The sequence below is a fragment of the Mycena indigotica genome (assembly GCF_014461135.1).
Source record: "Mycena indigotica strain 171206Taipei chromosome Unknown Mind.scaff0007, whole genome shotgun sequence".
Lineage (NCBI taxonomy): Eukaryota > Fungi > Basidiomycota > Agaricomycetes > Agaricales > Mycenaceae > Mycena > Mycena indigotica.
In genome coordinates this window covers 3,657,324-3,682,123 of record NW_023503006.1, presented here as the reverse complement: position 1 = coordinate 3,682,123, position 24,800 = coordinate 3,657,324, and the positions used below count along the sequence as shown (strand labels likewise).

At 51.6% G+C, this 24,800-nt stretch overlaps 5 protein-coding genes across 5 annotated transcripts; 4 read left to right on the top strand and 1 right to left on the bottom strand.

The window, feature by feature from the left end:
• Positions 1 to 2,742: 2,742 nt before the first annotated feature.
• MIND_00886800 (uncharacterized protein) lies at positions 2,743 to 3,533 on the top strand (the record flags this gene model as incomplete). The annotated part of the gene is made up of 3 exons (XM_037365521.1): positions 2,743 to 3,021; positions 3,068 to 3,379; positions 3,432 to 3,533. 3 exons carry the CDS (start codon positions 2,743 to 2,745, stop codon positions 3,531 to 3,533), a joined length of 693 nt encoding a protein of 230 aa, XP_037218763.1.
• A 759-nt stretch (positions 3,534 to 4,292) lies between these two features.
• Positions 4,293 to 5,809, bottom strand: MIND_00886700 (uncharacterized protein; the record flags this gene model as incomplete). Its single annotated transcript, XM_037365520.1, has 3 exons — positions 4,293 to 5,093; positions 5,144 to 5,618; positions 5,670 to 5,809. The coding sequence occupies 3 exons, from the start codon at positions 5,807 to 5,809 to the stop codon at positions 4,293 to 4,295; spliced, it is 1,416 nt and encodes a 471-aa protein (XP_037218762.1).
• A 334-nt stretch (positions 5,810 to 6,143) lies between these two features.
• On the top strand, positions 6,144 to 10,501 carry MIND_00886600 (p-loop containing nucleoside triphosphate hydrolase protein; the record flags this gene model as incomplete). Its single annotated transcript, XM_037365519.1, has 21 exons — positions 6,144 to 6,386; positions 6,430 to 6,532; positions 6,585 to 6,596; positions 6,644 to 6,749; positions 6,797 to 7,026; positions 7,085 to 7,134; positions 7,188 to 7,508; positions 7,567 to 7,710; positions 7,762 to 8,321; positions 8,372 to 8,468; positions 8,519 to 8,673; positions 8,725 to 8,811; positions 8,857 to 8,971; positions 9,025 to 9,144; positions 9,198 to 9,353; positions 9,401 to 9,538; positions 9,587 to 9,702; positions 9,748 to 9,850; positions 9,903 to 10,203; positions 10,257 to 10,312; positions 10,358 to 10,501. 21 exons carry the CDS (start codon positions 6,144 to 6,146, stop codon positions 10,499 to 10,501), a joined length of 3,357 nt encoding a protein of 1,118 aa, XP_037218761.1.
• Positions 10,502 to 11,165: 664 nt separating this feature from the next.
• Positions 11,166 to 12,971, top strand: MIND_00886500 (Protein kinase domain-containing protein; the record flags this gene model as incomplete). The annotated part of the gene is made up of 3 exons (XM_037365518.1): positions 11,166 to 11,612; positions 11,663 to 12,767; positions 12,814 to 12,971. 3 exons carry the CDS (start codon positions 11,166 to 11,168, stop codon positions 12,969 to 12,971), a joined length of 1,710 nt encoding a protein of 569 aa, XP_037218760.1.
• Positions 12,972 to 13,233: 262 nt separating this feature from the next.
• MIND_00886400 (uncharacterized protein) lies at positions 13,234 to 17,393 on the top strand (the record flags this gene model as incomplete). Its single annotated transcript, XM_037365517.1, has 12 exons — positions 13,234 to 13,449; positions 13,550 to 13,691; positions 13,739 to 13,968; positions 14,018 to 14,321; positions 14,368 to 14,850; positions 14,980 to 15,140; positions 15,187 to 15,403; positions 15,454 to 15,822; positions 15,873 to 16,262; positions 16,314 to 16,693; positions 16,743 to 17,210; positions 17,256 to 17,393. 12 exons carry the CDS (start codon positions 13,234 to 13,236, stop codon positions 17,391 to 17,393), a joined length of 3,498 nt encoding a protein of 1,165 aa, XP_037218759.1.
• Positions 17,394 to 24,800: the final 7,407 nt, after the last annotated feature.

The following is a 24,800-nucleotide window of genomic DNA, read 5'->3' as shown; positions in this document are numbered from 1 at the left end:
CTATAGCCCTGCACCACTCGACTCGAGGTCCCGGCATCGCTCGAACCACATCGCTTGAACTAGTCTATCATATATTTTCTTCAAGTACATTACTAGAAATTTCCATCCTATTCTCATGAGAGCATCGGGTCAGACTATGAAACCTTCTGAAAGCAAACACCCAAGACAACCGCTGGCGGAAGGTGGTGCGGTTTCGGCTGTGCATCCGAAACAGTCTCAACTGGATTGCTTTTTAAGTCGTTGGATCCACTGTAACGGCATGGTCACAGCAGACCGTTTCTTTCCTTTCGCCTTGAGGTGATTTCTGTCTCAACACTGGTCTTCCACCCTCATCGTTTGTCATTAGCTTCTACGATCTGCTGGACCCATTGCGCGCATGTCGAAATCGTCAGTTGGTCACTAATAGTACTCCTCAAATCCCACTGACTTGAATTTGCAGATGGCTTTTTGCGACGACCTCGAGACCGGCTTGCCGATAATGAGGAACTGCTGAGCGTCTCTTCCCGAATTCCCCAGTGCCGATGCGACGAGGCTCCCCCTCCAGGACGTAACCAAGAAGGGAGAGCTAGTGGCAGAGGACAGCCCTTGTGCCCGTGCCCGCTAGGCGCTTATTAACTTATGGCGACGCAGGCTTAGACCACAGCGGGCATAGGTCATGGTGCTCAAGTCCTTCTGCGCGACTAACTTATTTAAATTACTCCCATTGGACTACACCTCCGCTGCAAAAATACTGGACTTGATGTTAGGGAAGATGACGCTTCAGGACGCACTCAGGCTACCCACCTATCAACACCGAACTCCAAGTACGTTTTTTTTTGTCTATGTGATGATCTATCGATTCTTTCTAGCTTCTATTCAAAATTACTCTCATTGGACGGACCACGACTTCAACGATGCAAAAATACTGGCCTTGATGCGAGGGAGGACCACGTCTCAGCACACACTCAGGCTACCCATCACAACACTGAATTGAATCGTCTTCTCATTCCTCAATTTCCACTGTTCTCAGTACGTTGTTACTCGCCTACTTGATCAGGACCTACTGATATCTAGCTCGTAGTTCCATCTCGTCTTGCACAGGCATGTCTTAGCCACCACACGACTTCTCTCGATTGATTATTCCACTCGATCACATTGCGACGACACCAGGAACTGCTGAGCGTCTCTTCCCGAATTCCCCAGTGCCGATGCGACGTGCCCCCCTTCCTCACTGGCAATAAAGAAGGGAGAGCAAGTGGCAGTGGACAACCTTCGTGCCCCGGCTGCTGGGGACCCTTTTTGGTGACCCGGTACTTGGGTTCAAGGCTGAAGTCCTCTTGCGCGACTTGCACACTTACCCCTCCCCTTGCACTACAAGTCGCAAAAATACTGGCCTCGATGCTAGGGAAGCCGACGTCTCAGCATGCACTGTCACCAGAACCTGTTTTTCACGAGCGGCAACGAGTGGGCGACTCTTCCTGAATTTCCCAGTGTGGACACGACTCCCGGACATCCATGGACCCGATTCTGTTTAGGTTCATTCTTCAAGTCCGAGGTTCACTTCAAGTCTTCGACAACGACAACTCGCCAAAGGGGAGGTCAAGGGGCAGAAGGCGGCCTGGGAGGGTGCGCTGCCGGGACTCGACTTGCGTTGCAGCAGGTTCGAGCGAACGACTCCGCGCTAGCTTCTAGGTTAAGCTCTTTTGCGCGCCCTGTATCATCAAGCGCTCCCCGATGGATCCGCCAGTCGTAAAAATACTGGCGCTAATGTTACGGAAGATGTCGCTCCGCTCTGCACCGCTCGTTTCTCTACTTTTGTAAATCTGTAATTTGCTTTGCAACGATTTTTCTGCACTGCACAACCTTTCTAATCTGATATCATCCAATTGTGGGCTGCGACTTGCTGAGCTTCGAAATTATGTAAGTCGCAGAAGAGCAATCACGATCCAGTGCGACGTCGTTGTCAAGTTCACTTGTCTTCTCCCACCACACACAACAATCTATAGTCTATCTTTCTTATGCCTCTACGAGATATCACGAACCAAGTCCCTTCGTCGAAACCGCGCAATTTTCCGTCACATCTGTCGCTTCGAGCCTTCAAGCTGCAGCAACGCGTCAATCGCCATATCGCACGAACCCGCTTTGACCGGTTACCCTGGATTCCGGACGCTATCTGGGACGGTCTTGATGATCCAGACAACCGAGAGACGCTTGGGAACAACCAGCTTCGAGGAGACGTCATCGTGGCAGAGTGCGTGGCAATGTTGCAGGCTCACCGATACCCTAAATCTTTAAACCATGAACGCGAGGTGAATGGCTCTAGCCGGGTCGGGACAGGCATCTAATCCTGCAGGTGGCTCGAAAGATTCTCTTGTCAAATACGACTTTCCATGCTCTCCTCTGTGCCTTTGGCGTCTGCCAACAACCCTTCGCAAAAGAGAAGGCCGACGCTTTCGAAGTTTATATTTCAGCCCTGGCACGCTACAACTGGACCTTAGCTTACGCATGGATGGAATATATATTCATGGATCTAATTGACATAGTGATGTCAAGGTCAACAGCACATCTTGTTTACCAACACCTCGCTGACCTATTTCAGGGAGTGAAGATGAGAGAGATGAAAGCAGAAGTGACCGAGGACCTTGGTGTAGGACAACTATTCCCCGACAGACTATTCTCATATGACAAAGACATTTTACGCTCGATATGAAAGCTCCTTGTCTCACCTCGCTCATCACACACCATAACTAGACTCTCCTCCTCATGAACACGCCAACAAACATACGCGCGAGTCGTCCCCGGAACGAAGAACGCCAGAGTTCCTACGAGTTCCGTCGATTACTCGAGTCTCTATCACCTGGACAACTTTTCCATGTCTGTCCTCATCGACGTTCCCTGTCCGCTTTTGAGATTATGCGTGGCCTAAGGAGCAGCAGCGAGATATATATCAAGGCACTCGATTGTGGTCGGAAGAGATTGGCCAGGGATGCGAATGGTGTTCTTCATTTTGCGGCCCCCAAGTTGCCCCAGGCCGAGTTGACGGTGTGTTTGCCTGCTTCTTTTGTTTTTGGATGCTCAATCCCACCAGTGGATTCGACAAGCGACCTTCGATAACAAAGCTCGAATGTCGATCATCGCGAACAACCTCAATCTTCCCGCAATCGCCGATTCGAGGCATCTGGACCTCGCCGTCTTCTACTACTTCGTCAGCGAGGAAGAAAGCTCACTTCCTGTCCACCTGACATGGTTATGGGGGTTGTTGGAACCGCTTCGGCGAGTTACAACTAAGCACTGGGCGAGCATGCCGGCGAGATCCTTTTCTCGTGCTCAGATCGCAAGGGAGAATGTGACTCGAGATGTCTTGGAAGAAATGCGTGCAAAAAGTCTCAGCCGATCGCAAGTTTGTTCTTGCTACAGGTTCACTGTCAACTCTTACTCAATATTTTTTCCAGACCAGGCGCTGGCACCCCTACCGCACATCGCCAGTGCCGCCACCACCACTGGACTCGTACACACGCTGGCGCCAGGCTCGTTACCCGCGTCATTCTCGATAGGCTCGCTCCGGAGTGTGACTTGGCAGACATCCTACACCGACACGTATGTCTTCCTTCACTTCCCATTTTTCTCCCATCTCAGCCAACTTCAGCATGAGTAATGTTACAGCCTACCTGGGAGAGTGAGAGACACTGAGAGTCGAATGCCTCCAATTGTGATACATGCAGTTTGCAGACAGCCTACACTGACATGTATGTCTTCCTTTACTTCCACTTTCCTCGACTGAGCAAACTGGAGCGTCAGACCACTTTGTCATATAGTCAACACACTAGTACATGCTACCGAAATTCATTGATCGTGGTCAGCTTCAATTGCTCCTTGTTCGAATCTTTTCCAGTGTTGGCGGCCGAGCTTTTTCTCATTTTGCCCTGTGGTGTCATCGAAATAACTGAACCACTAAGTACGTGCATACAATCCTCTGTGCCTTTGCCTACGCGGCAGGCATGGCCTGTTGCTTTCGTCGCGATCATCAATACGTTGGCCGCGCGGTTCGTTGAAGGTAAATGCTATGGCAAATCCACCGCGCTTTGGGAGAGATGGCCAAATTAATATTGCACAAGTTCAGCCTTGAAGGGAAGTGGAACAAGAGGGTACAACTACTTTGGGAGAGGAAAGGAAAGACCACCGTAGAAGCAGTCGCAAAACAAATATGATAATGACCGAGTTGCAGTGAGCGGTACAAGATATAGGAATGCCGATGATCAGTAAGTAGTCTTGGCTCGGTCTTTTGTAGCCCAAACCGTACAATCACAGCGCGGTTATAACCTTGCATCCATTTTAAACTGATCTTCCCCTGCGGCCTCTGCCTCCAAACTGGCCCATTTTCGCTCATACATGCCTTCCCTCCGCTTCCAATCACCATCCTCCCATTCCGGCAACGCTTCCGCCCACTTCCTCGCCCCATCCGAATCAACCTTTCTGATTGCGTCTTTCAGTCCTTGGGCATAGCCCTGCTCGGCAGCAGCAAGAATATGATAGGCCACGAATGATGACGGGTCGTCTATTTGTCTCCGTGTCGCTTCGACAAAGGCAATCCGGGCTTGCTCTCCGGCCAGCCGGCCCTCGAGCGAGTTGGGAATAGTGATATGTTTGCTCCAGACGAGGCAGAGGAATGTCGAAGCAACATCCGCCAGTGTGAATGGTGTGTATGACATAATGGTGCCGATGAACGCAAGGCTGGGGTTTCGCGAATATATGATGTGCTCGTAAAGCGCGGGGATTCTTGGTGGCATAGTTAAAGATGAAGTCATCGGAGTCATGACTTCATTCTCGAGTAATCGAACGAATGGCGCGGCAGCAGCTTTATAGCCTGTGCCCAAAATGACACTGTCGACTCCAGTAAGAATTTGTCCATCAAGAAGTTCTAAATCAAGCTTTTTGTTGGCGTCTATTGAATAGCAGGCGATTTGAGCAACATCGACCACTCGGTTATCGGGGAGGAAAGCAAATCTCCGCAGGCCCTGTCGACGAATGGAGCGGTAAACAGGCGTTTGAGCAACAGATTTGAGTTGGGCCACGATGTCGTTCGAGGAATTGGCGTTGCCGACGACGACGATTTTCTAATGAGATTGAATTTCCACCACAAAGGTAGACCCGACAAATAACAGACCTTTCCCTCGTATCCACTTGGCCCCTTCCAATTCTTCGCGTGTGTTGCCAAACCAGCTTCTCTCGCTTCAGCCAGCCCTGGAACGCCATCCGGCCATGATGGAAAGTCATACCATGCAGTGGCCACGACGACCGCATCCCAAGTCTCTACCCGCTCGTTCCCCGCTGATCCAGATCGCCAATCTCGCAAAGTCACATTCCAGCCTTGTCCATCGGCCAACTCATCGACCCAAACCACCTCTGTTGACAAAAGAATATGGCCGGACTCAAGGAAAGGTGCCGCAAAACGCTTTAGATATTGATGTGTTTGGAGGAGGGTCGGATATGGATGAAGTTGTGAGGGAAGCTCAGGAAATGGATGGTGTGAGAAGGACAGATATTCGGACAAGACGTTGCCGACGAGAGCCGGATAGGCAGGAGATGGCCAGTATGGCCTATCGCGAGGCACCCCAGGCAGTGGTGGGTCTTCCAAATACCTGACATGAACTTTTGAGAACAGAGTGTGATCCAAAAATGAACGCACTGACCAGACGCCGCCAACATCGTCTCGTCTTTCAACAAGTAGAGCTTGCTCGAATTGTCCTCGGTCTATGAGATTGCGCAGAGTTACAAGCCCGCAGGGTCCCCCACCCACAACAAGAATTTTGCGAGGCGTGTGGACGTTCATCCTTCACGTTCTAGTGGTAGTTTGAGGTAGAGAGACGGATTGATTTTGATCGACTCGTTCGGAAAACATTTCTTGCGTCGCTACTGCCCGTTCTATCTTTGTCGAGTGAAGAACCAAAGTACTCCGGGGAAGGATCGCGTCAAACGCTGAGAATTTGGGAGCAACTTGAAAAAGTCACGGTCACGGGGGTGATTTATGTAGGTTTGACATTGTTTTTCACGCACCCATGAGGTGTTGCTCGACGATCTTCCGGTACAGCTTCATTCCTGACGCTCCGAGCATGGTATCTTATCAATGAACAGGAAATCTACATTGCAGACAATTGATAGTCGCAATGCCCAAACGACGAGCCACTTCCGAAACTTCCAGCGACTCGTCTATTGACGACATTCCGCACAAACGGGCGCGGACCGACGATGAACCGACATCCTACGCAAGAGACAACGGCAAGGCGCCTGAGCAAGATTCGGACCCCGAACGAGAGGACGATGAAACGGAGAGTGAGTTTGAAGCACAGTATGGAGCCTATATCCGTGCTACCTACGAAAGTAAGCGGAACAAGAAAAATGTGTTTGGGGTGAGTCGAATATGCCTTTCGCCACTCTGCTAATAATGGCTAGAGCGTTGCGGAGAGCGGCATCCTCGAGGGCATTGAGTTGAAGCAGTTCATGTGCCACCAGCATCTCAATGTCAGTTTCGGGCCACAGATGAATTTCATCATCGGTGAGTGGTCTCCTAGGAGGATAATGCCCTTCTGAAGAACTACCACTCAAAGGCCACAACGGAAGTAGGTTTTAATGCAAGTTTAATCAGGCGTTGTTTATTTTCGACCAGGTGGGAAGAGTGCAGTGTTGACCGCCATCACGATAGCATTGGGCGGCAAGACCTCTTCCACAGGCCGTGGAACTGGGATAAAATCCTTTATCCGTGAAGGACAATCGTGCGTTCATATGATACGGTTTTTCTTTGTGCTGATGCATTTACTAGCGTTGCCGAAGTAACTCTCACATTGAAGAACCAGGGCGAAGAAGCATACAAGCCTGAGCAATATGGGAAATCTATTGTTATCAACCGTCGCTTTACGAAGGAGGGCAACGGCTCCTGGAAGATCAAGACCAAGGAGGGTCGCATCATTAGTACGCGCAGGGACGAACTCACGGCTATTTGCGACCATATGAATATTCAAATCGACAACCCGCTCACCGTGCTGACCCAAGGTTCGCCATAGTTGACCCAACCGTTACAAAGCCTTTGTTGATATGCCATGATCGGTAGACTCCGCCCGGCAGTTCCTTGGTGCTTCTTCTGCAAGAGACAAGTACAAGGTAAATGTCGCTTTTTTGAAGATCGATTAGAACTCAACTTTTCGCCCCTCCAGTTTTTCATGCGGGGGACGCAACTATCGCAACTTTGGGAGGAGTATACGGGATGTCACACCAATCTTCTCGCGACCGAGCGCATTCTCAATCAGAAGAAAAAGGCAATCCCAGACCTCAAGGAGAGCCTCGAAGATGCCAAGACCCGGGTTAATGAAGCGATGCAAGCCCGCAAGATGGCTGCGACGGCCAAAGGGCTTGTCATTGAGCTGGCCTGGTCCCACGTCAAGGCCAAGCAATCCGAATTGCAGACGCGTCAGGAGAAAATCGTGAAGCAGGAGCGCCGTCTGGCTCAGGTCGACGGGAAGCTCGGCGCAGCGAAGGTTCCAGATTTGCTTTTGGTTTACCTTGACTTGTCTGACTGATTGCCATCAAATGTAGGATAACCTCGCGAAAGTGAACGAACTGAAGGCGTCTCTTGAGGCCGAACACAACGCTATCGGCACACCCGATGACCTTCAAAGCCAAAAGAGAGAGATTCAGATGAAGATTCGCGCGAAAAATGATGATATCGAGGGCTTTCGTGTGCGTCCACGTCTCCCACTGGTGTCGAAACCTTCACTAAATCGTATAAAGGCAGAGATGAAGGGCATGAGCAGAGAAATTGAAGCGGTTGATGCTGCTATCAAGAATCACCTGGACCAAATTGCCACGGAAGAACAGCGCCTCGCAGCAGACACCGAATCTGCACGCCGGGAAATACAGAACCAGCGCAACGAAGTGGAACAACAGCAAGAAGCGGCTCGTTCCGAACTCGAACAGATTCGCAGAGATATCCAGAAGAATGAAGTCTCGCTCAATCAATCGAAGCAAAGCGAAACCTCTGCTGGACGCCGAGCCAATGATTTACAGCTGGAGATTCGCCAGGCCGAAGAAGCCATCCAAAAATGCGAAAAGGCTGAACAAGATCGCTACGCCGTCTACGGTAATGATATCCAGTCCGTCATCAAGCAAATTGGAGAGAGTCAGTGGTATGGTCAAACCCCGTTGGGACCGCTAGGGCTGCATGTCAAGCTGCTACAGCCTGACTTCGGACCACTGCTGCGTCAGCAACTGAGCAAGCAATTGACGTCTTTTGCCATCACTGACCCACGTGACCTGCCGGCTCTTCGGAGGATTCTCCAAAGCACGAAGAAGTGAGTGAAGAATCTTGCTGTTTAATTAAGACTCATCTTCCGCCGCTCAGTGCCCAGACTGCAGTTCATATATTCTCTCCTGATATATTTGACTACAGTGAGGGCGAGCCTCCAGAAGGAGTTCTGACTGTTCTCCGTACTCTCGAGGTCTGAAGCTCCTACATTGATCCTTATCAAGAAACTGATATTTGCGCCAGTTTGACGATCCTCACGTCCTGCGTATCTTGATCAACAAGGCTTCCATCGAAAGTCGTGTCCTCGCTCACACCCGTTTGGAAGGGCAAGGCATTCTTCGAGAGCTGGGTCAAGGTCATGCTTGGACAAAGGATGGGTTTAATCTCGTCCGTTGGTCGTAAGTGGTTACATGATCCTGGCGACACTGTGGCTGACTATATTTACACAGCGACGGAGGGGAATCATCCGTCCCAAGTAGTGGCAGGCAGGTTAACCCTATGCTTCTCGCCGCTGCGCAAGCGAATGTTGAAATCGAGTGAGTTGCATCTCATCCGGCGCATATTATTTTGACTGTACAAAGGCAATACATTCAGCAAAAGACTCGATGCGAAGAAGAACGTCGGAACCTACAGGCCGAGTTAGAGAAACTAACTCACCAACGGAACACTCTACAACGAGATCTCCAGAATCTCAAAGTGAGTTGTTGAATTGCTGTTTGGGTCTAAGTTTCATAGCGTGCCATTGCCAGGCCCGAGAGCGAACAACAGACGAACGTAGACATAGAGCCAAGATGCGCCTAGACGAACTCATGACCCAGCTCAACACAGAAGACTCGATACAAATCGGGGTTCTTCGAGACCTACTTGGGGTGCGATTTCCCCCAAATTTTGCAAATGGAACACTGACTATCACCATGAATAGCGTTCGCAACGAGAAAAGGAGGACTTGGTCAAGCAGGCAACAGCTATCGCTCCAAAGGGCAATATCTTGAATGAGGAGAAGGCCAAGCTCACGGCAGAGCGAGACAGGATACAACACGAGCTGGATGAGTTTGATACCACAAAGCAAGCTGTGAAGGTATCGAACTTGCGCGCTGAATTTCGGTTAGATGCTCACATGTGCAGGATAAAATTGTGCAAGCAGCAGAGGAACGCGCAAGGGTAGCATCCGAAGTTCAGCACTGGGAAAAGAAAACGGCAGACGAAACGAACAAGCTCCACGAAATGCAGGCGGAAGCTGAACGTGCAGAGATGGAGTTGATTGTTCGTCAAGTTCTAGTTCCGGACTGTATCGTTGATAACAATTGCCAGAGGTGGACCAGCGATGCACAAGGGTTTGGTGAACGTGTAGAAACGGACCTATCTCCCGAAGTTATCGAACGAAAGTTGCGATCCGTTAAGGATGCTTTGAAAGATCACGAGAGACGGTACCATCTTGTCGCTTCTTTTTCTTACCACTGACAACTCGATAGGCAAGGGGCCACCCTTGAGGAGGCAATAGCCAAGGCCAATAAGGCGCAGGATCAGCTTACCTTGGCTGCACGTGACCTGAAGCAGATGAACACGCTCTACAAGGTATTTTTCTTTTCTTCGCACATACGACCATCCGACTGATAGGCCGACTTAGACTCTTAAAAGCTCGCTGGAAGCCCGATCCGATCGCTGGCACCAATTCAGAAAATATATCTCGGTTCGCTGCAAGCACATCTTCAGCTGGCATATTTCGCAACGTGGATATTATGGCAAGGTTCTCTTTGACCATGGGAAGGAGACATTGGAGTTGCGGGTACAAACCGACGACCAAGCTGCTACTCAGGGCCGTCGCGAGAAGGACCCCCGGTCTCTGAGCGGAGGCGAGAAGTCATTTGCGACGATCTGCTTGCTGCTTTCGCTCTGGGAGTCCATGAGCTGTCCAATTAGATGTCTTGGTAAGGATTCATCCGCCGAGGGAAGATCCGGGCTGATTTTTTTTTGCTCTTAGACGAGTTTGACGTGTTTATGGACGCCGTCAATAGGCGGATTAGCATGAGTATGCTGGTGAGTCAGACACTCTCTTTGGTTGTCGAGCTAACTAAGCGACAGATCGATGCCGCGAACAGCTCCGATAGAAAGCAGTATGTTCTCATCACACCGCAGGACATGAACAACATTACTCCTGGCCCAAGTGTGCGGGTTCAGCGCATGTCCGATCCCGAGCGCAACCAAGTTACATTATCACTGCTCTAATCATCTACCTATTAACCTATCGCTACATTTTGTTCATTTACTATTAGTACTCTACTGTACTTGCTTTTGTATCTTACTGACTTTGTTTCATGATGACTTTATTTTACTGACGTCGTTGCAGTTAGAAATCCAAACCGTGAGTCTGCCGGCGTGACTATAGTAACTGAGTCTGGACAGTATTTCTTCATTCTCCTCGCAGGCCATCTGATATGCTGGGTGAGATACTTACGATCTCGAGTGTGCCGTCCGACTCTGAGTCGCAATTAAGCGGCCAAAGCGGACAGCGACCCACCAACTTTATGGAGCACAACGAAAGCATCGTGCTGACTACAACTTCGGTCACTGAGATTACGGTGAGGTAGAATTCACCAATATTTCTCTGTACATATGCCATATTTATGGACAAATAACACGCCGGGAGATATGTGGCTCAGTCAACAAGTATTGAAGTAGCAGAGCGAATAAGTAAGTTGCGCTGATTCAGCATCATTGGATTTGGATGGGATCATGACATTGATCAACCAAAACGCGTTGAGTCACGCCCCGTGACTCAACGAACACGCATTGTTGAGGACCGCTGTCAGTGCTTGGTTTTGCGAGTGCTTTGACTCGGTGAGTGCTTATAACCTATCATTGCTTCTGTTCTATCTTTCCAACTATCCTCATGTCCACCTCAGCTCGCCGTTTGCAGCGGTCTGACGAACGGGAATCCAGTCCGGACCCCCTCGACATTATTCCACGGGAATCGACATCTGGTCGTCTAATCACTCCACCGCCAGCCACTGAGAGCGAAGGGCGAATAGTATCTTTCACCAATACCCCTCGCGCCTTGAAACCCATCAAGTATCATACTCAGCAAATTAAACAAGACGCAAACAACATGGGTCTTTGGGACAGCATGACCGAGTCGAGCTTGCAGAGCGTCGTGTCCCCTGAAGTCTTCTTCCAGAAGTACTTGCCACCGACGCTTGCCGAAAATCCGGAGACCATCCGACGCATAGTGAAGGAAGCAGCGCCAGCTCTTGCACAAGCAAATGTAACCCTTGAACCACACATCAAGCGTTATGAAAATAAAGAGGGTCGCGACGAGAACGTCATGTCCGAACCATTCGTATGTGCCACCATGTTCATTTTCAGGATCCGTTGCTAACGTTCCTTCAGATTACTTACGGAAATGTTGTTCTGGTTGCTAGTGGAGCAGGAGCCTATCTCAAAGACACGCATCGCACCAAACTTCCTACTCTTAAACCACACCCTCCGAACCACACTAGTCCTGATTTTCTCAGCAGATTGCTTGGGACGGACAACAAAAAACTGAGCTGGTATATCACTGATTTAACTGGCGAGCTCAAATGGGACATCGATATCATCACCGACGAGGGAACACTTTCAGAGAGCGAAAAAGCCGTGGCAGCCCGTGCTCAGCTATGCAAGAGCGCGCGAAACCTCCTTATGGCCTTGGGACGATGTCACGTCTATGTCCTCACCATATTTGCCATTAGATACGCCCGTATTTTCCGTTTCGACCGCGCCGGCTTCATAGCCACCACGAAATTTAATTGGCTCGAGCACGACATCGACATCTTTCCTCGTTTCTTCTTTCGCGTCCACAACCCTTCAACCTCGTTGAGGATGGATGGCCTTGACGACACCATCACTTTCCCCGAGGACGATACTGTCGCCAAATTGTGGAAGGCGCTCTCTCGCCATCCCTATTACTCCAAGACGCTGGACGAAAAAACAGTGACAAACCATTGTCTGCGCATCGCCGCCGCTCGACGGGTCGGCGACCCATTGTCATACGAGCAGGAGCTTGTTCATTGTCTAACAGTGGGCGAAATTCTGTCCGTCTCTGACGGCTTGTTTGGTCGTGCGACACGAGTATACCGCGTCATTATTGAGGAAGACTTGGACAAGGACGGTCCTCCCGCCGTTTATGCGCTCAAAGACGTTTGGCGTCAAGCATGCCGACGTCCCGAGGCAGACTTCTACGACCTCATCGAGCACCACTGTGAGACCGCCGAACCCAGAATTGACATGGATGCGATTGGGATGGCGCGTTGTCGCGGTAGCATCGATCTTTCTGACGCGACATCCCCCTTGTTCGACAAGACTTGGGACCCTGCTCTTCACAAAACCCGCTTTGGCGTAGACAACGAAAGGCAACGCCTCCATACTCGCACCCTCCTCACACCTGTTGGTTCGTCAATAGAAAACTTTCCGTCGACGAAACGGGTTATAGAAGCACTCTTGAATGTTTCGATACGTTCGTCATCCTTGTGCTGCTTGGTTTCTTTCTGACTCACGGGTAGACCTCAAAATTGCCTATGACGCGGGAATTATTCATCGCGACGTTAGCGTTGGCAATATTCTTTTCGTCGAAGATACGTCCGCCGAGTCATCAGTTGCCGGCTTTCTGGTGGACTGGGACTATGCCGAAGTTGACAAAAGACGGTGTCAAACGATTTAATGAAGTATTCGTTACACCTGGCACCCCAGTGAGCTACCTTCTACCATACCGTAAGACCTGTTAGGTATACTTTTTTGTAAGTAATTAAACCACCTACCTTGAACGATCTAAGAGTGCTTCGCGTCACGTTATCGTGCTTGATCCGAAAATGCTGTGACACTTCTTTCAACAAGAGCTTCCATGGCGCCGAGCGGAGGCCTCCCAAACCACCGCGCTTCCAATCGGCATGAACGCACCAGTACTAGTGGCGCGGGCAAATACCATGTCAGCCCCCCTACGGCCGCGTGCGGGTCGTATGAAGCGTCTTGTGAAGCCTACCAAAAATCAAGAGATGCGTAGCGCTGCTCTGCGCTCCAAATTGGCTGCTCTTCTGAATGGCGAAACCCCGAGTGATATTCAAGAGAGTCCCATCCTTCAGCCAGACATAGTGGAATCGATGGAATGGGAGGATGAGGTGCTGGATGTCGCGGAGGAGATGGTATTCCCGGCACCAATCCAGGTCCCACTGCCTCAACGGGATCCAGCCATGGCACAATCACGGCTCAGCCTACTAGGTGCATGGCTAGTTCTCTTGCCAGCCTTGGAAGCGCCATGGACGGCATTTCGAACTGCAACATATGCTTCCCCGCCCCTCCCATATTCCCCCTTCCGTCCACTACGCCTGCGAATCTGGATGTACTTCGCTCACCCACAGCACTGTCCAATGTTTATATCCAACCCGTACGTTCTCTCAATATGACAACGGCAGAGTTCTCAAAAAGTTTCAGATATGCAAACCGTGTCGATCTCCACGTGTTCCTGCAAGTCTCTTGGCGCAATTCTTGTTCAACATGGAGTTTTCCCCTCGTCACCAAGACGGCCTCGCATAGGCATCTCCATCGATCTTCTCGAGCTCTACCGCGCTGTATTTGAACGATCGTGCGATGCAATCACGGCCTTGGCTCACGCCCTCCGTACCGTTTACGAACGTCGTGGATATCAAGTTCTCTCAACAAAGGTATGCAATTGACTTGCCCGGTCACTGCTGCTGACTATAGCACTTATAGCAAGCGGGTGCTCGTGCCTCGGATCCATTTCGGCAGAGCTTGACCCAAGCCGTGCTGTGGTCAAGCAACCTCCGAGACCGCCTTCAGTCTCGCCTCACTGCGGTACTGGCCTCTGCGGAGGATGCTATAACAAGCGCTACTCAGGGTGCTACTCAAGGTGCTACTCAAAGCGACATCGATCACTCAGCATCAATGGGTAGCATCTCCTCGTCAGTCGTTTTGAACGAAGCTAGCCACGATAGCTCTGCGACGCCAACTCCACTGGTCGACAACAACAATAACCCTCAAGTAACGCTTCAAACTGGTCAGGCGGACAGGATTCTACGGGAGCGCTGCCCCTTGTGCTTCAGCAGCACGGACTGGGGTCGTCCACTCAGTAGGCACGTATTCAAGCATTCTATTTGTTTGCTTCTTTGGCACTGACTTGGCCGTTAGTGGTGGCGACATCCAGCTAGCCGGAGATGCTTGTTTTAGCTATCGCCATCTGCGCTCCGCTGGCGATGGTCCGACAGGATATCAACCAAAGTACTTCATTGGCAAAGAGAAAGTCGATGCAGTCAAACGTCGGATGGACGAAGCAAGACGGAGGCGACCAGCACCAGCAGATGATGGATGTGCGGAGAACTGGAATGCTGCCAACGAGAAGAAGAGGGTGGCGGATCCCAAGCGATATGACGCGAGCGGCATCTTCGCGCTGACCTGTCGACACTCTCAGGTGATCTTCATGTGCAACATCGACACACCTGGCGAACAACACCACTATATTGTTGCCCTTCTCGAAGAAGTGCTCTCTCGCCTCCCCCTTGGTAGCGACCATCTGGCAAGCTTACGATGTAGGTTGTGTAGTTGATCGAACACTGAATTTGGTGAGCACCCCTTCCCTTGCGTTGATTGACCAAAAGAAGAGCTCATCATTTAAACATAGTATGACATTCTTGGGCCCGGAGTCCGGCAGCGGGTAGCATTCGTATTGAATGCAATGCATGCCTATGGGCATGAATGGGCGTGCCAACTCTTGTACAATCCGCGAATGGTTGTCGGAATGGGATTGACTGATAATGAATGCATCGAACGACTGTGGTCCCGTATTCGCAAGCTTATTCCAATCACGCGCGGACAGTGGGTATGCAGTTTTTTCAAGATACTGTGTGTAAACTCACTTGATTTAGAATTCACGGCGTATATGGACAATCGACCAGTACGCTGCCTTCGTCAATGAGGATGGCTTCTATAACCTAAGCGCTTGGATACTTCGACAAGATTCCAAAAACCTAGTCGCAAAATACAAGGCGGCCGTGGCTACCCTACGGCGATGTGGTGTTCCAGTCACTAAGCTTCGAGTTGAGTGGGAGGAGCAAAAGGCAGCGCAAATTTCTGCGCGAAGACGTAAGTAGCGCTACTTTTTGCTACTGTTTTGATGCTGAAGCAAACTGTAGATGCTCCAAAGCGTTTGCGTCGTGAATTAGACAAAGTTATCGCACTTCAAGCCCAAATTGATGCAGTGGAGAAATCGATTGACGACGTACAACAATCAATCCCCAACAGAGCTCCTGGAAGCACCTCGCGCGAGTTGTTAACCGAGCTCCAGGCAACACAAGCAGAGCTGCAACGGCAAGCCGAGGAGTTGTACGCCTCACTCAACATTCCTGGCATATATCCGGCACTTCAGGGACTCGCCCCAGAGCTCGCGCGGCTTCTTCTCATGATGCGCGACCTGAAAATCAGTATTCGAAAGAAGGCAATTGGCTCCTTTCAAGAATGGGAGACTCTGGATCAGGCTGTTTCGGGACGACGGGAGCCATTAGGTATGCTTCCACTTGATCTATTGAGCTACTAACTCATTGTTCATTTACAGGAACCAAAATGTACCAAGCGACTCGCTCCACTATTACCAAACGCCAACCAGCGCTCATCAAGGCTCTCAAGAAATTCAACGCATATTGCTCTGAATTCGAGCTGCTACGACCATCTGACTGTCTCATTCCAGTCCCGCAACCACTTCCCACCCAACTCAGTGCCCTGCGAGCCGACGAATCTTTGCACGAAGATGTCTGGATTACGCCAACAGAAGGACGGCCGCCTCGATGGCTCGATGACGAGGATGTCCGACAGGGCATCCGTTGTCTTCACACGCTTGATCGGTGCCGAGAGGAAGCGCTGCGATTGAGGATGGAGAAGGAGAATCTGCATCGGTGGTTGGAGAGCGAGGTCCGAGTCGTAACCTATGCTCTGGAGCATTGTCAAGGTAAGGCTCAATTACATGCTTCCTGCTCCTCTGAGTCTTCTTACTATACAGATGCTCTTGTACAATTGCCCCTTCGTGAGCGGCGGGAGTACTTGGCCATTCTAGGAGCTTCGTGGGCAAGAGGCTTAACAAGCACCTCTATTGGTAATCGCACTCTTGACATACCAACACTCATAGCTCCGACAAGCCGTCAGGATGCTCTTCCTGCACCTGTTCAGGTAGAGCTTCAACCGTCTGATGAACTCGATCAAGATGCTGAGGAATCGCCATTCGACTCTCCTCAAGATGAGATGGCACTAGAGCCCGATTTGGAGATGCTGGTGGATGATACGATCAATGCTCAGGAGACACTCGTACTCGAAGAAGAAGGCGGAGATGATTCTCCTGAGGGAGCGGAGACAGTATACGCATTCAAGCATTGTGACGAATCGGTCAGCCATCTATTCGATTATATTTTCTTCACTGATCTATCTTCGGTAGCCTCCTGTGCAGGTTGACACAGAGCTTTTCGAGTGCTTGAAAAACTACGTTAATCAGCATCCCGCTCAACGAAGTGCCAACACTTCATGCACCATCATCGACATAACTGGCCGCAAGCATTTCATCGACTCAACGGACCTTGATCGCCTCTTGCATCGCAAACGATGGCTGAACAACTTTTGCCTCAATGGTGTCGCAGCCATCATTATGCAAAACTTCATGTCTCCGACCAGCTCCTGTGCGCTCCTGAGTACGCTAGATCTCCACCGAGTTCAATATGGCACGGACGACTCCGTTCTTTGGCATCATCTTGCACCGACACTCTACTGGGAGAAGGATCTCTGGCTTATTCCGATTCATCGACGGCAGCAACAACACTGGGTTTTCGCGATCGCATCGAAACAGGAACAGCTGTTGTTTATCTACGATAGTTTTGCGGATGCTACTGGCTGGAACTCCGACCTTGAGGTAAGTAGCGCTTCGTAATGCAACTTCCTTCTGACATTATGGGAGGATATCATGAAACTTCTCGCTCAAATGACTAAGCTAGCGAGTGCGAATGGCCACCATATCCCCTCTGTCCACTCCAAGCGGCCGTGGCTTGTTCACCCCTTATTCCAAGCGGTATGTCCTCCTGCTTCGCATATTTGATCTACTCACTGGTATCAAGGGTGTGCCACAGCAAACCAACGGGTATGATTGTGGTCTATGGGTTATATGTATGATAGCAGCAGTTCTACGAGGGTATAGCGCAGTAAATATTGTTGAGGCAGAAATGGCTTATATTAGACAGCTCTTCGCACATCTTGTACTATCTAATTGAAGCATTTTACACGTTGTCTTCAAGCTCTCTAAGTTGACAGAAACTTCAAGTAGTACAGATGAAATATGTTACGCGCCTCCCATTGGAGGTAATGCTTCCACATCTCGAAGCTGCAGGGCTGCTCAAGGGAATCATATGATATGGAATGAACCCGTCTCCAAGTGTCAATGCGTGTCTTGAGCTCCGTGCGCAATTTATCGACAGTCTTCTTGTAGCCTGATTGTGCGATGGTTGCCTTCAGAGAGACATCGCGTGTCCACTGGTTGCGCTGCCGCACCACGTGAAGGATAATGCTAAGCTCATTGATCTGAGCATGGTCCAGACCAAGTTGCTCCTCGTCAACGTTAAACGGAGGGACTCGCTTCCAGATGGCAAGCGCAGATTCATCCGGATTGATTGGAGATGCCAGAAGATCTTGAAACATGATATCGTGTTCCGGAAGAGGGCAACGCGCGAATGCGATTAGTTGGTCGGGGAGGGCTGGCAGCCGCGAGATTGAACAGAGCGCGACTTTGCGCTTGTTTCTGACTGAGGGCATTTTGCTCCGCTCGAACAGATTTACCACTAAATATTGATGAGTTTGGAGTAGATACCTTTCAGAAAGCAACCCACCGTTTACTCTGGTTATATGTTTGATTATAACGCCTTTGCGCTTCGGCTCGTTCTTCATCAGTATGATATAGCTTGAGACGAGTCATCGAGGAAGTGATAGTAGGACGAAAGCTTGTAATGCAGTCAGTAACGTCACTCAATGCATTTCTTGTCCATGCATGCTAATCCAGTTGAATGGATAGCGGACTTGTAGAGGTATGAACGGACGCTTACCTTGAAAATAACACCATATTTTGTCGAATTTTTCCCTGAGTAGATCGCGAGACCGATGTGAAATGAGATGATGCGAGTTTTTGTTTGGGAGCAGGAGGAAGCTCTGTGAAGATGACCATTTCACAATCCAGCTTGAAAATTATAAAGTGTGCTTACCTTGGGATCGGACAGTCATAGAAGAGGTGAAAATATATCCAGGTCGTTGCTTCTTGAAGAAGAAGACATTAGAAAACGAAGAAGATCATGAAGCGAGATTTAACTGAAGATGAGGCGGGGTGAGGTCACTTGCTACTGTCACGGTGTGACACATCACTTTGACTCCAACTCATGGGTGGCGGCGGCGGCAATGCTACGAATGCTATCCAACAGCTACCAACGCTGCCGATGCTCCCCAAGCCTCTTCAGCTTATGCAAAACTGGGCAGTGGCGCATTTCATCCACGTGCCCTTTTTTTTTTTCACTACCACCACCACACCGTCCTCAGTATTCGTCACCTCCTGCTCCTTCTCAAGCCAGCAACCACTATTGGGCTCGATTAATCCTCGTGAGTACATACATATGCATCCCCTGAGCTGTTTCTCAGACGCTGTCAACAGGTCCTTCTATTCTCCCTTCTGTGTTGTCTCCTCAACAGCGCTTGTTTGCAAGACGCTACAAAATCTGCTCCAGGTAAGTTGTTTTCAATTCTATATTAGGTCTGGGTTGTGTGCTGACAGCAGCCAGGAGACGTTGTTCACGTTCTTCTCTATCCGCTTTCCGGTGCTTCTCGCACATTCACCATCAAAAAGCTCGACACAGGTGAGCGAGCGCCCAAGCCTTACTTATGTATCGGGCGGCGTGCTGACAACCCACCAGAAGACGTCTTTTCCTGTCTGCTGTCTGGTGCTACTCGCTTATCTCTCATCAAAAGACTCGACAACGGTGAGCAAGGTCTTCTACAGTCTTTCAATACTGACATGGTGTTTAGACAAGATCAAAATGGCATATCCTCAGCGCCCGGAAACTCCTACTCCTCCATATAATGAGGAGCTTCGTCCTGCTCCTTCAAGCCAACAGTCATACTCCGACATCCTAGGAGATCAGGACGTGGCTCGTCCTCGACAGCCAAGCCTTCAGTGGAATCCCATCTCTCAATCACAATTTCATCTCGGACCTGAACTATTATGTTCCCAAACTGACTAAAGCCGGCGACGTCAGTCTTCCTCATATCGACACCATCGAGCAAACTCCGACAATTGCGATGAACGCTAGTATTGGCCTGCATGCCGGGTGGAATTTCGAGCAGCAAGGCGGTGGCTATGGAAGAGATGAAGAAGACCCGTTTCTCGATGAATCGTTTGTCGACTTGGGACCTCGTCATCCCTTATTCTTCAACAAACAACAGGATATTGACGAGCTTGAATACGACAACGACGATGATCAGGAAGCAGGTGGCCGTGGAGACCCGCCACCGTTGTCACCCGAAGATGAACGCCATACTCGTTTGCGATCCAAAATACAGCTCTCTGAGCGCGGTACTCATAGCGCTGCTGCTCTTACTTTCAAGAATGCTCGCCATGGCCTCCAACAAGGCCCCCATCAAAAACCTGCTGTACTACCACCATTATCGCAGCACTTTCCGCTATCGTTTTCGTCACCACAAATCGTTGGAAACGGGTCTCCGCTGACTTCGGAGTCGTCAAGCCCTCAACCTGCTCCAACGCTGCCTGGACCGCCTGCGACGCATACACCAATTGCGCTGCCCACACTGCCTGCACCACCCGCACCACCCGCACCACCCGCACCACCCGCACCACCCGCACCACCTGCACCACCCATCCGCTCTGTTCATTGGGCCAACCCACCATATCAACGTTCTCCCATCACTCCGCTGCGCGCAGTGTTCTGAGCCATTGACACCAGACGCTGCTCGTATCCAACCAATCCTCCCCGCTCATTTCCATGGCACAATGGAGGAGTTTCGTGCGCAAGGAGGCTTCCAGGAGGTGATGCTACCACCACCACCTTCTGGATGGAAGCAGCAGCATTCCCATCTCCCATCAAAAAAGCCCAAAGGTGCTCGCTCGAAGAAGCAGGCGGATATCATCGCGTCTGTGTTCACTCAATTCCAGGAACTCATTACCGAGGCTTCCAAACAAACTGGGCTGGAGCCCATGCATATCCAGGACATCATCGTCAAAATGCTCGATGGAACGCCATCTCGCTCACCAAATAATTGGAATATCTATCAGACTTTCGTCGCCGACCCAGAACATCGCCTCCGTGAAATGCGCCGCTGTAAGGGCAACCCTGGAGACTCCGACGAAAGCCTAGCAGGGGAGGATCCAAAGCGTGAATAAAAGCTACGGGAAATACACGGAGGGACCGACCTAGCAGGGGAGGATCCAAAGAGAAGAAACTCTAAGGGTCCGCCTGCTAGGGCGCCAACTATATACTGGTCGTCCGTAACTGCCGACGTAGAGCGCAGAAGGCCTGAGCGGCGTCGCAGGCTCTGTCCCAAGGTGATCGTTGGGAGGGTCTTGACGGATCGGTGATTGTGCGGGCGAAGGAGGCCGTGGACGATGGTCGGGGTGGGTCGGAGCGTCCGAGGGGGCGCCGGTCGGATGCTCCTCGGATGTGTTCGGAGGGTCCGAAGGAGGCCGAAGCGGGGGTTCCCCTGACATCACCCCCCCCTTTGAATGCGGCGTCCCGACGCATAATACGGAAGGGCAGCGAGTCGAAGGTTGCTGAGGCGATGTGCCGTGGTTTACCCGGGTATCTCCGATAGAAGTCCGCAATCTTGTCTGGCGCAAAGACACGGTCGAACCGAACCCACGAGTCGTGTGAAGCATCGTAGCCTTTCCACCTGACGAAATAGTTAAGACGCTTATACCTTATCCTGGCATCCAAGATTTCCTCGACTTCCCATTCGGGAACTCCGTCCTCTAGTTCGGGGGCGGTTCGTCGTAGCCGGGTCGTCCGTCGAAGGGGTCGTCCCTGAGCGGGCTCGAGCTTAACAACGGGGAAGACGGGGTGGAGCTTGGAGTAACGCGGGGAGGTCTAGCTTGTAGGCACCTTTGCTAACCTCTGCGAGCACCTTGAACGGTCCAAGGCGCTTGTGGGAGAACTTCTCGGAGGGCCGAGTCGTTCTAATGTCAGAGGCGTCCAACCAAACCTTATCACCAACTTGAATCTTCGGAGCGTCCGAACGTTTCCGATCGTAGTACCGTTTATACTCGTCTTTGGCTTTAACGAGTGCGGCCTTTGCCTCGGAGACGCCGTTAGCTATCCGATCGCGAAACTCGTTTACCGACTCCAACTCTGAGCGGGCGCCTGGCTCGAAACCCATTCGGGAAGCCGGCCAGTGTCCGTCATAAAGGGTACCTGTTGAGTGGAGGAGTGAACGTGGTTGTTATAGGCGAACTCAGCGGCAGGGATAAGCTCGTCCCAGTCGTCTTGTTGGTAGTTGGTGAAGATCCGGATGTACTGCTCGAGCTCTTGGTTAACGCGCTCGGTTTGTCCGTCGGTTTGCGGGTGGTAAGCCGTGGAGGTAGCCGGTTTGACGCCAATTAAGCGCCAGAGTTCGCGCGTGAAGTCAGCGATGAACTGCGAGCCACGGTCCGAAATGTACTTCTCGGGGGTTCCGTGGTGCCTCCAGACGTTCCGATAGTACAAGCGGGCAGCTCCGACCGCGTCTATTGTCGTATGGCACTCAGTGAAGTGGGCGCGCTTTCCGAGGGCGTCGACCACTACCATAACCGTCATACCCATGGGCCTCGGGCAGCTCGACAATGAAGTCTACAGTGACAGTGTGCCAACGTTCGGGCGGGACTTCGGTCGGATGGAGCTCTCCATGCGGAAGCCTTCGGAGGGCCTTCGTGGCGGCAGCATAAGTCGCAGGTCGCGACGTAGCGTCCGATATGGCGAGACATCTGCGGCCACCAGTAGTTGCGCGAAAACCAACTCTAAGGTCTTGAACCGCCCGGCGTGTCCGGCGACTCGCGTATCGTGGCAGAGCTCGATGATGCGCCTCCTTAGGTCCTTGTCTTTAGGGACTACAACCTTGCCGCGGAAGTACAGGAGGTCGCCGGAGACGGCCCACTCGTCCGAACGTGATGAGCGGGGGCCCCGAACTTGACCTCGGACCTTCAAGAGTTGCCGGGCCGCAAGCGCGACGGGCTCCTCTAGGTCAGGCTCACCGGATAGCGCTTCCTTGATGTCGCGGACAAGTTCGGAGCCAGGCCCAGAGACGGTGACGGCCTCAAGCGCGAACGTGGAACAGTTCGGGGCGTAAGAGGGTGACATCCGAGTTGTCGTCGGAGATACCGTGGTCGGGCCGGCGAGAGAGAGCATCGGGACGGCCCATCTGGCGACCTGGGACGTGGTGCAGCGTAAAGTCAAACCTGGAAAGGTACAACGACCATCGGGCTTGCCGACGGTTAAGGTGCTGTGCCTTTCGGAAATACTCCAAATTCTTATGGTCAGTCCAGATCTCGACCGGATGCGCGGCGCCCTCGAGGAAATGCCGATACTCCTCGAGTGCGCGGATGATCGCGAGCATCTCCTTGTCGTGAATCTCGTAGTTGCGCTGGACATCATTTAAGCTTTTGGAATAGAACGCTACAGGGTGCCACTTCCCGTCCGGGGCGGATTGTTGTGAAAGAACCGCCCCGTCGCATAATCTGAGCTGTCTGCTTCAAGTCGGAAAGGCCGGGAGTCGTCCGGGATCGCTAAGACGGGCTCTGAGACGACCGCGTCTTTGATAGCTTGAAAGGCGGCGGCCGGCGTCTCCCCAGGTCCATTTCTGGTCTTTCTTGGTGAGCGAAGAGGGGTTGCGCTAGGGCCGAGAAATCCCGAATGAACCTGCGGTAGAAATTAGCAAACCCCAGGAACTGCTGGACGTCCTTCTTGTTCTCGGGCGGAGGCCATGCGGAGACTCCGGCAACCTTAACGGGATCCATTTCGACGTGGTTGTGAGAGATGATAACCCCCAGGTACTCGATTGACGATTTCTCGAAGTCGCACTTCTCCTTGCGAAGGTACAGCTTGTGCATTCGAGTCGCCGAAGGACTTCGCGGACGATCTCGCGGTGCTTACGGAGGTCCGAATGCGCGATAAGGATATCGTCGAGGTAGATCATGACGTCTCCTGAGAGAATGAGATCCTGGAAAATGTCATTCATCATCGTTTGGAAAGTCGCGGGGAGTTCGTCAGGCCAAAATACATCACCAAAGGTTCGAACAACCCTCGGTTGGTCCGAAAGGCCGCCTTCCACTCGTCTCCTTCTTTAATCCGGACGTTATTAAAGCCCCAGCGAACGCCGAGTTTGGTGAAGTAACGGGCGCCCTTAAGCCTGTTGATAAGGTCATTAATCAACGGGAGGGGGTACCGGTTCTTAATCGTCATTGCGTTGAGGGCGCGGTAGTCCTGGACAAACCGAAGTCCTCCGTCCTTTTTCTTAACGAAGAAGACGGGGGAAGCCATCGGAGATTTCGAAGGGGCGGATACGGCCTGTGGCAAGTCCCTCCTCGATGAACTCGTCAAGTTCGCGCTGTTCAAGGGGGAGATCGGATACACCTTGCAATTAGCGGGCTTCGCGTCGGGGACGAGTTCGATAGCGTGGTCCCAAGCCCTCCGCTCTGGTAACGTGTCGAAGGACTCCTTGTCAAAGACGTCTTGGAACTCCTTGGCCCAGTCCGGAATCTCCAAGGCGGGGGGGCCGAGTTACGGGCGAAGGCCTCTGCAAGGCGTTGGGACACGGTGCTCCCAGCGAATCTCCTCGATTGGGCGAAAGGAGGTGTAGAAGATGCGGTCGCCGTCTTCAAGATGCTCGTCGTCGTCAAGGTCTGGTGAGCGCTCCGGAGGGTCCGAAGGAGCTCCGAAGTTCGTCGTCGGCATCGTCTGGGCCAGCGATATCGATAGCGCAAACGGTGGGGAAGGCGCCCGCAAGTAAGCGATTTAAGGAGTCGGAGGCGGCGAACCTCAGCGCGCTCGGTCCGTTCCTCGTCGCGGCAGGTGGAGCAGCTCGGGGCAGCGGCTCATTTTCACCTCCTTTGTTTCCCAGTTGATCTCGGGGTTATGCTTTTGAGCCAGGAGTACCCGAGTATCAAGTCCTGTTTCCCAAGGTGGGTTACAGCCAGCTGAACGCGTTCGGAGTGTCCGTTGTATCGTAGGACCAGGTCCGCGATTTGGCGAATAGACCCAGCATCATTGGGGGTGCCGTCGACATTGTAGACCGGTATGGGTACTGAGAGATTTCGGACTGGCACGTTGTTTCGGTTGACGTATTCTGTGTCGATAAAGTCCGAAGTGGCTCCGCAGTCGACCAGACCCGAGAGGGAGAGCTTGAGCGCGTTCGCAGTGGACTCAAGTTCAAGGGGGAGGTGCAGCGAGTTAACGCCAGGAGCGGCAGAGATGGTATAACTGCCAGG